Source organism: Rhea pennata, chromosome 2 (assembly GCF_028389875.1).
Source record: "Rhea pennata isolate bPtePen1 chromosome 2, bPtePen1.pri, whole genome shotgun sequence".
In the NCBI taxonomy this organism is placed as follows: domain Eukaryota; kingdom Metazoa; phylum Chordata; class Aves; order Rheiformes; family Rheidae; genus Rhea; species Rhea pennata.
The window spans coordinates 79,997,376-80,008,253 of NC_084664.1; the positions used below are offsets into that span (position 1 = coordinate 79,997,376).

General features: G+C 39.0%; 1 protein-coding gene across 1 annotated transcript in view; it reads right to left on the minus strand.

Annotated features, from left to right (window-relative positions):
• Positions 1–10,666, minus strand: part of MARCHF11 (membrane associated ring-CH-type finger 11) — a 31,684-nt gene extending 21,018 nt beyond the window's left edge. Inside the window, exons 1-2 of the mRNA XM_062568506.1 lie at positions 10,361–10,666; positions 9,021–9,176 (exon numbers count right to left, since the gene is read on the minus strand). Coding sequence (XP_062424490.1) covers positions 9,021–9,176; positions 10,361–10,666 — 462 coding nt within the window. The remainder of the gene's footprint in view (positions 1–9,020; positions 9,177–10,360) is intronic.
• Between the last annotated feature and the right edge of the window lie 212 nt (positions 10,667–10,878).

Here is a 10,878-nt window from a genome sequence, read left to right on the forward strand (position 1 = left end):
AAGTATCAGAAAATACATACATACTGCTAGTCAGAGAATATGATCTTTCAGAAGATACCTTGTCCACATACAAGTTTTCAGGAGCCACATTTGCAGCCTGATGTAAGGAACTGCACAGGTGCATGCTGCCTTGCACACAAGGAAGAATCAGACAAATCTTTACTGTTCTCATGGGGCATAGCCACAGAAACAAGAACCAGGTGGCTAGAAGGTAATCTCAGGGAAGATAAGTTTTACCAGAAACTGAATTCAGGAAGGTTTAAGGGACCACAAAGATCATAGTGACTATCTAGAAGCTGAAAATTTTCATGAATATCTGAAGTAGTTGCAGAATTCTTTATAAGTCAGCTAAACAACTGCTACTTTGGAACTCTAAAACTCTGGAGAGATTCTGAGTGCCACAGAGATAATGAATAGTAGGATCATGGGCTTCCATCACATTCAGAAATTTTCAGAAGGTGCTCTGATTTATTAATGAAAATAAACATTTGATAAATGCAAATTAATGACTGCTTTGAAACAATGCGAAATACCACCTGAATTTGAGATTATAGATGGAGTTATTTAACTCTCTGAAGTCATTTTCTTTCTAATATCCAAAAATATATTCAATAAAGCTCTTTTCCTCTAAAGTGAATGGAATTAATCCTTCGATTGACAGAGGAAATGAGACAGTTTTAACTTCTGCTGAAGCAGATTCCAGAGAAGTCAGAACCTGTCTGACTTCCGTCAGAATCCTGGAAAAAGAGTAGTCAGCATAATTGAAGGGAGTAGAGGAACAGTGACAAATCATGTGTCATAACCATGGATCACAACCTTACCGATTCATATGTCAGAGGCAGTAACAGTTCAAAGCTTGGAAAATCTGGCAAATTTATCATCAAAGTTAGGGAAAGATGAAAAAGCAGAAGAAAGCAACATTTTGATAAAGATCTTGCTCATGCTTCAGAAATGCTAAGTAAAGGCCAAAGGACACAGCACTGTGGAAATGCTGGTGGTCTTTAAGGTGAACAGAACTGATGCCTATACCATTGTCCAAAAACTCTGATGCCAAACAAGCAGGGAAGGAATCTTCGGGAGGTTAGCATGAGGACCTGGTGTATAAGAGTTGTGCAAGGAAGACAGATTCGTTTGTGTCACATGCTAAACACCAGGACATCTGGAAGTAACTTTGAACTAAGACATCTCTTCTGAACGGCTAGAAGACTGAAGTCATTAGACCTTGTAATATGATTTCCCAAGTATAGTCAACTATTCCACATATTTCTAGATCTTTTTGCCAGGGCTACAGGAAGGAAGAGACAGGCTGAAGTAGAGGATTTTAATTTCCTCAGAAGCATTTGATGATTTTTCTCTGTGTCCTGAGTAATGGATGATATTAGAATGTTTCCTTTAAATTTGACAGATACAAGACTCAAGGAAGGCATCAGTAATTAATCAAGTCGCTACTTGGTGCAAGCGTCCAGAAAACAATGAGACAACTTGCAGTACTCTGTCAGTGCTGCTTGAGAAGGAAATGATCTTCCTCATTAAGTCTCACGAGGACTTTAACTCATCCTTGTATATACCAGTAAGTGTCCTTCTTGGAGGGTGACATTGAATTATTGGAGCTTTCAATGGTTCTTGTGGCATCTGAAGGAAGAGGTTATGATGTGGAGAACAGTGTTACAAGTGTAGGAAAAGGCTGTGAGTGCAAGACTCCTTTATTTTATTCATCATACTCTGAATAGAACCAGTAGCTGTTATGTTTATTTCTTTAAGCAAAATATGTCAGATCTTTTTCCTCTTACGAAACAGCAGCCCTGAAATTGAGATTTAGAATAGTGTCGTCAGCAGAGGAACACAATGTGCTGGGAGTAACCACAAGTTATAGTAGACTGTAAATTGTAGATTATTTAGATTATAGCAGTGAGAGGTACACAAAATGTTCTTGAAAGAGTTAAACTCTGTCTGTTAGCTCTTCCCTGGTGGGCAGAAGGAGCTTTGTTGACATAAGAAAACAGAAGGTATACTAAGGTTAATTGTCATTTTCTCAAGATACACCTTTCTGGATTTTATGGAATCTGCCTTTTTCAAGATTCCTGTAGTGCTTGGAAGAAAATTCTTCCAGCATTAATGAAGTAACTAAGTTAGAAAGTATTTCACCTTGATAGTAAGGTTCATGACTTTCTGAAACTACTTAGCAATAATTTTTTGAATTGTATGTTACCTGGAGCATAAAAGACCAGAAAATTGAACATCTCAGTATAAAATCTTTTATCAATAATATAAATACTTTGTGCAGGTATTAATATTGTATAGTTCCACCCTGGGAATATGCTTGTCACAGAAATGGCAAGGTTTAACAGTGCCCTGGAGAGAAGACACTGCCAGAAAAATATATAAATACTTTTTTAAAAAAGTAAAAAAGGGGAAAAAAAGAGTGTGTGACCAAAGCTGACAGAATCATTCTCCGCTAGCTTCACAAAAATGTAAATAAAAGTGCCAGGAAAAAGAAATATAGAAATAAATAAAATTAAAGGAAAGATTAAATAAAGAAAAAATGAAGACCTCTACAGGAAAAAGTAGTCATGCAGGCAAAACTCACAATGCAAAGAGAGTGCTCTATCTCAAACAAGTACTTTAGGAGAACTGAGATGATGTAGCTCTTTCAATGTTGTGCTAATGGCATAAAGGATGCCAGGAGTACACTACCATAGGGTAATACAAAATTGTTCTCTATGCTGTAATCAATACTACTTTGCCTAATTTATTTTTTACTGATATTCTCCTATCTTAAATAGACCAATGTAAACATCAGAGAGGCTTGTCTAGCTCCCTACATTCTGTAACTTATGCTCTGACTAGAATAACAGATTTCCTGGGGGAGATTACAAGAGTATGCAATTTTTTAAAAGATAAATCAGTTAAAGTACCAACTTTGATCAAATGCTCCATCTAGCAAAGCATGAGCATACAAAGAATCAAGAAAGCTGATCTCAGGTGTTTGTTAGTGGCAATGCAACTGTTCTAGCAAAATCCCACATATTAATTATACCTTCTGTATTCCACTTTAATCTTCACCCATTCCAACTAGAGAACAAGCATATTTTTTGCCATACAATGTTAAAATTCTGTCTAAACCAGAAACTTTCAAGTCTCTGAAGTGAATCATAGGTTCACAGCTTGATCTAAATCTCTTTCTCTGCTTTCTCATAGGACTTTCTCTAACTAAATCAGTCTCATTCCCTTCTTCCAAGGTCGAGTCCTCTCTAATTCAATCTTACCTTCTAATTTCAATTCTTGACTCTATAGTCTCCTATGTTCAGACCTGATAACTTCAGGTCCCATGTTGATGACCATTCTGACCCCCTAGAGGAATGTCATCTCTCCTCATTGGACTTACAAAGATGGCTCAATGGGGACACTCAACAAAGGATCATTTATTGCTTTGATTAGCTTCTTACCTTGGTCTATATCTAGTCTTCTGTTAATAGTTCTTCTTCATCCCTGTCCGACTATCACTGTGATAGGTTGTCTGTCCATTTCCTCACATATTCTTCTTCATTATTACATGACTTTCAGATAATTGATGATTTTTTCATCCCCTTCTACCTTTTATTTGTCATTCGTTACTGATTCATTATCCATCCATCCTTCCAAACACTTTAAAGTTTTGTTCCTCCTTTCCACTCTATAGTCTATCTTGCAGATCTTCAGCTTTGCATGCTAGGATGCAGCACATTGTTAGTAGTGCACCTGTGGCCTACTTATTTCCTGCATTACAAATTTGTTCTCATCTGAATGGCTAATCAAACATTTCTCCAACTTAATTTATTTTTTTTTCTTCACAACTTTTGGTTGCCCTTGATTTTTTTCTAGTCCTCCACTCCTTTTATCTCTGAAACTCCCTGCACATTAGTTCCCAGTAGTTTTTCCAAGAAAATACAAGAAAAGAATATAACATAAAATTCTTTATTCCCTGAGCCTTTTTTCTCTGTTCCTTTCCTCTTTTGCAATTCTATGCTTTTTGTCAGTAGTGAAATGCTACTGTTCTGTGTCTATCTATTCTACTATCTACTTTGACAATCTCTTTTGCATTGTGACATCTTTTATCCTTCCTCCTGATCCATGCTCTTATCCCAACCGAATTTCTTTTTCAGTGTCTCATTCTCCTTTGGATCTTTTCCAGAATGCACAGAGCAAATGTATTTTGCCTTTCCCACCACAGAAAAAAAAATCACCTTTGGCACCACTTGCCTCTCCGTCAGCCAGGCTATAATCTTTCTATTTTTGAATTTATTAAACATGCTACTTAGAACCGATTCTAACTGCTAAGCTTCTACCCAGTGCATGCCACTGAAATTACTCAGAATGCATGAAATTGAAAGGACAATCTAGTCTAGTAATGTCTTCCTAAGAGTAGCCAAAAGCACATGCTTATGAAAAGAATGTAAGTACAACTACTATTGTATCTATGCTGATGGCTGACAGATCTACTCTTCTGTTTCAGTCATCTCTCTCCTGTCAAAAGTAAAATAATAATCTAACATCTTTTTATGGCTATTACTATAAATTTAAGTTCAATTAGCATGAAAATCTCTGTAATTTCCAAATTCTAGCCTTTCTCAAGCAGTATAGATTCGTTCTCCAACCCATCAACCTGTTCTGTAAACCAGGTATTATTTCAAATTTAAATTTCTGTTTGGATCTTCTTTTTCACAGTATTTCTAAACCTTACAGATGCTTTCCACATAACATATCTAAGACTGTTCAGATATAAAAATTTACTTTCTCATCATAATTTTCATTTTATGTCTCAATTACTGTAACACACTTTTATAAGATCTTGACAAATGTGATTTCCTCAGCAGCCACAAGACTGCTTCAAATATAATTTTCTTTTAGTCCATTACTTTGACCATGTTATTGCCATTCTTTCATCCCCGTGCTGGTTCCCTTCTTCCCCATCACATCAAATAGAAAAGACTTGACTTTACTCTTAAAGTCCTTTTTACTGACTTATTAGCTGTCTTCTAATAATGACTATTGAGATGCTGAATCTCATCTCTTTTCAGTATATGATATCTACCTCATACAAGTATTATGTTTTCTAATAGTCCTCCTATATTGCCTTCAGCTTTAAAAGATGTTTGCAAAGCCTTGTTATTTTCTTTAGAAGAGGCATTTTAAAATCCCCATTTGAGATGTCCAAAACTCAGTGGTAGTTAAAAATGATCAGTGTATAGAGACTGCTGCTTCTTTGACATGTTTTGTATATCCTTATAGACTTGTCCCTTCTATTTTGTTTATACTTCTTTGTAAATTGTGCAAGATTGGGACCATTCTTATTGTTCTTTTTGTGTGTTGACATAGTGCATAGGACAAAGTATCCTCCTGGATCTTCATTACAGGCAGTGATATAAGCAAATTGTTGTTAATAGATAGTTTAGTTTAAAAAGTACAAATTTATATTTGAGCCTTCTCTCCCTCTTTCATTTTAGCTATACCTTACAAAAAGTAAATGTCTGCACCCAGGTGAGTACAGTCATTAGCAATAACTTCAACAATTTACCAAACATTTTTCTGAACACTGGCCTCCATACTGAAGTATCTTCAGAATTCTACAGTTTATGCACATTTAATAAAAACTGCACATGCATATATATACAGGCTGATAAAAGTCTCACTTACAGTCATCCGACTCACGCCAGTGAGATAACTCCAATGAGTGAGGGTTACTCAAATTAACAAGAATTGAAAAATTGAATCTGTGGTTCACAAAATCTGTTGAACATACTGATTTTTATGCTGAGTATCTCAAATCTTAATCACAATTAGGACCACTGAAAACCACTGAACTCATGAGTCACGTTCCACTTCAAGTAACCAAAAACTTGCTTAAATAATCTTAACTGCAGCCTTAATTTATGTCTGTATTCAAAAATCAAAAATCAAACTGAATAATTAACAATTTACTTTTTTAAAATAACTTATTGTTTGGACATCTTCCTGATGTCAAAAAGGTGTCAAACTGTCATATAATTCATTTTTAAATTAATAAATCAGCACATTGTATCACTTTTACAATAGATCCAATTCACCTAAAGTACCAGAATGTAATGTGTTAATCAACAGAAGTGCAGGATGTGTTAAACACCTCACATAATAGTACTTTATGACTGACTACAGTAACAGTTTAAAAATAACACTCTCTAAATATATTTTATTTCCATTTTTATAGAAATGATGTTTTTAGCATTGAAAATATTTTTTCTCAGCTTTTGCATGACTATTTACTTTAAACATTACTTCTGAATCTTATAACAGAATTGACACTCTGCAATATACATTCATACTTAACTGCAAGTCTAGTGAACTAATTTACTAACAGCTTAATAAGTAAATATCTTCCATAAAAAGAAAGCAATCTGTTTATATGTCCTTTAGAAAGGAAATCCTTGCAAATCATAAAGCTTAACAAACCAATATCAAAAACATTCCTGATGGTGCTTTTTTTTCATTAATATAAAGTGTAATTTTATATAGTTTTATTTCGAAGTCAGACATACAAAATTCTTCTTCTCTTTTTAAGATCCCTCCAAAACCTTTCAAAACTCCTGGTCTAAACTAGTATTTGTTCCATTTTGCCCCCATTATAGCTCTGATTATTTTCTAGGTAGGTATTAACATAACCTTGCCTATTACTGGATCAAACTCTGTCCTGCTGTAAGGAGCAGGTCCAGCAACATGAAATGTGTTTTCATTAATAGATTACTGCATGGTTATATCTGTCTCTCTGATAAGATATAATCCTGAGAAGGGTGTTGAAAAGAACAGCTCAACTTGCATTTCTCTATGAAGCAGCATATCAAATGTCATCAACTCGTTTGTGCTATTCTCCCACTGTTAGCCAATTGGTTAATTTAATTATTTTTATGCTTTAAGATCTAGTCCTATATTAAGAGTCTATGTGTTTCCAAGACTGGGCCCTTAAAAAGGAATTAACTAGCAGTTGCTGAAATGCACACAGTGACAGTGAAAAAACTATTGGAACAGGTCACTCATAGTAAATTGTGTTCCTTGAATTTACTCCAAAGAGGCTCCCCTTTGGGATTATTTTCTCTGCCAGGAAGCAACAGAAACCATACAAAATGTTAGCTATTACATGGGATATTCATATGCATTCCAATGTTCTGGAAGGAAAACATAGAAAAATCTTCTACTTTTGAACTCCCTAAGCATTGCTACATTCCATAAATATCTCAAGTAGAAGTAAACCTGAAGAGTTGGTGTAAATCTGCTTAGACAACTTACTTGAAAAAAAGTTACTTTTGTAAATAATCTCCTTTTTCTCTCTTACGACATTGCCTACAGAGATCTAATCAGTAAAAGACCAGCAGAGACAATTCTGAGGACATCAGCTGCAGCAGACTACTAATTGAATTATTCCTGTCCAAATATTCTATCTAATGTAATGTAACAAGTCTTGCTTGCTTGAGAATTTTTAAGTGCATTAGTTGTCTAAATAAAAATTTTGTAATATACCTCTAGATTTAAATGGTCAGCTCCTTAGCTTTTAATCAAAACCTAAAAGGGCTTAAAAATGGTTTCTTCCAGTTAAGCAAATGATCCAGTATCTGTCCAAAAGCTTACTAAGAGAACTGTTAAAAACAGACAATACTATTATGGTCAAGAATGTAGGAGAGAAGTCAGGGCATGTTAAGATTAATCACCCTTATAAAAATATATGCAGGACTGCAGTTTTGAAAGTTCCTTGTAGATACAGTCACTGCAAGAAGAATTTTCAGTGATAGGAAAAGAAAGGTACTACTGTGTACCTCCAAAGAGATGCACGACCTTTTGAGTGCCAGGAGTTCAACACTGTGAGTGCAGGTATAACTCATTTGAGTGTGCAACTCCATGAAATCTGTATGCTATTTTGACTGAAAGACAAAAGCAATTTGAAATACTGTGTTCCCTAAAATCCTTTAGCCTAGAGCAGGTTGAGATTCTATCCAGTAAAGCTTATCAAAGGAAGTGCCCTTTTTGGATTCATAAGGAGAAAGCTTGAAATCATAACACGTTCTGCACCTAATCTAAATGATTGTAAGCAAATGTTCCAGATATCCTGCATTCAGGGAAAGCTTGTCACTTTTGCACAACTGTCATTACCATCCAAGCATGTGGTTTCCATAAAAGTCCTATCACATTCAGGCTCAGAAAAATTATAGGAGTGCTTTGGCCTTTGGGAGTTCCATATTTCTGAGCTCATGGATCAAAAACAGAAAAAAAAAGGTACAATTAGCTTAATAAATACATTCCTCAGATGTATGAAATACAATTTCTGGAATTTAAGCCTCTAAGGAATTCTAATAGTGCAAAGTGGTGTTTAGGCTTCCCTAACAAGTCTGCTAAAGTTTTGACCTCCCTTTCCCCTCCCTATGAATATGCTACCACTAAATACTCTACTTTCCAGCTGCATGGTGTGATACTGATAAAAGGGAGCTGTGAAAAATGTTACTGCATATTTCAGTTTCTGAATCAGCCTCTGGTGGACAAATTTTAAACAGGATTCTGCTATTCATGACTGTGCCAGAACTGAGAAGTCACCTCCTTTCTATTGCTTGCAGTAGATGAATATAGGCAACACAAGTTTTATTTGTATCTCTCCTCTGGACCTCAAGCTTGAAGAATGAGTGAAATGAGCCTTTGACTGAGTCAAGCAGGTGGATCCAAGTTGCTCTGTCATGTCTCAGTTTGACTTATCTAACTAAAAGGTTTAATAATCTCCAAAGACCATTTCTCTGTCTAGCCAAAAGCTAGAAGAACCTACTAGAATCAAATGACTGCATGCTTCAATATGTAACTGCTCTTAAAAACCAACTTTAAGTGAGTGCCAGTGCCAACTGGTGAAGTCTTTAGGCTCTTCCATTAGAATTTCAAAAAGTCTAGAAATGAAAGTAAGTACCATTTTGTTTTTAAAAAGACTGAAAATATGCATTTTTTAAAATATACAAGCCAATAAATAAAGAAATTACCTGGCAAGGCTTTTTCATTTTAATTGCTATAACATGGTATCTGTAACAGCAGAGTTCACAGGTCCATGACCCTCTTTCACTTATCCACTTTAACAGGCAAAGCTGATGTGTGTACCGTACTGACCCATCACAGCGGCATGGATTTAACAATTCACCCTGAAAAGGCAACACAGTAATATTAACTTTAAAAGAATCTTTAAAATCACATGTAGACTTAATATCAAAATATTTACAGGTCTGTAACAATGAATCAATCTCAGTTTCAAGACATTTCAAGATGCATTTTTGGTTATAATAAAATTCAGTAATTAAACTATTTTAAAAACATGTAAGTGCTCTTAATCATACAAAACCAGATAAATATCTATGTGTGTGTATATATGTATGTAAAACATATGAAAAATTACCGTGGGTCAAAAAGCAGTAACATTAGGTCTTTCATATGCATCAAACAAATTGTTGGAGGCATTTTCCCTGCAGTTATTCATAACCGTCGCTAAGAAAGAAGTGGATGACATCACAGACAGTGGTGATCTTTAAAGAGGGGTCTGTGTTGGTCAGATAGCTGGCTGTCAGACTTTATCTAAAATAACAAAACTAAACTCATCCACTGATGTTTCTGTATTTCTGTGTGATATAAATCATCTGTTCTCCCATTCCCTTGACAGACAAAGTATAACAAGCTAGTTATGGATCCATTGCTGATATTGTGTCCAGTAAAAGAATGAGAAAGAAGATACCTGGATGTCTTCTTAACAGCATTTGTAAACTAACACTTTAATTTTAAAGGATAGTAGAAACGTGAGAAATTCGTGTTGCTTAAGATCTCTGAGGGGGGAGACCGGCATAATGGTGAGATGATGCACAGCATGTAAGCCGGCCATAGTAAATCTCTGGTTTTCCTGAACCTCTGCGCCGACTCGAAATTGCCCCAAGCGTTTGTCTCAGCCGCCTCGTACAGTGCCGACGGATCATCGCCATACCCATCCCGCAGCGGACACGGAGGAGTGCGATTTCTGCGCGGGGCGCCGGCCGGATCCCGGCACGCAGAGTCCGGCCTCCCTCGGCAGCACGCGGAAGCGCTCGGCCACTTCGCCCGCTTCCAAGCAGCCGCGGGGTTGTGGGGCGGGGGAGGGAGAGGGGGCTGGGCAGGAGCGAGAGCCCGGGAGGGCGGCGCCGAGCCCTGTCCCTGGTGCTGATCGCTGCTTCCCTCCGCCGCGCGGCCTCGCCTGCGCGGCCGCCTCCCCGCCGTCCGTCTGCTCCGCGGAGCCGCCGCGGGCGAAGGGAAGGGGGTCGGTCCGCGGGGCGGGGGCGCCGCGCAGCCGCCCCGCGCTCCTCACCTGCTCGGGGCCCTGGAAGCAGATCTTGCAGATGGGGCCGGCCCCGCCGGGGTTGCTGCCGCTGCCGCTCTCGCTGCTGCACACCGAGCGCGTCTCAGGTTGGTCGCCGGCCCCGGCCCCCGCCTCGGCGCGGCCGCTCTCCGAGCCGCCCGTCCGCCCCTCGCCGGCTCCCGGCGGCGCCGCGCTGGGGCCGCCGCTCTCTCCCTCCTCCGCTGGGTCCCCGGCCGCCTCCGCGGCTCCGGGCGGCTCCAGAGGGGCGGCGGGCTCCTCGGGACAGAGGACGCCGCTCCCCCCGGCGCAGCTCATGCCCGCTCCGGCCCGGGCACCCTCTCGCCGGGGGCGGGCGACGGAGGGAGGGAGCGGTGAGGGCGCCCTGCTGGCTCCGAGCGGCCGGGAAGGTGACCCGGCGTGGCCGCCTCCTTCTTTCCGCCGCGCTCGGCGAGCCGGGTCCGCAGCCGCCCCGGCGGTGCGTGTGCGTGTGTGTGTGTGCGCGTGGAGGCGGCGGGGCGGAGCGGGAG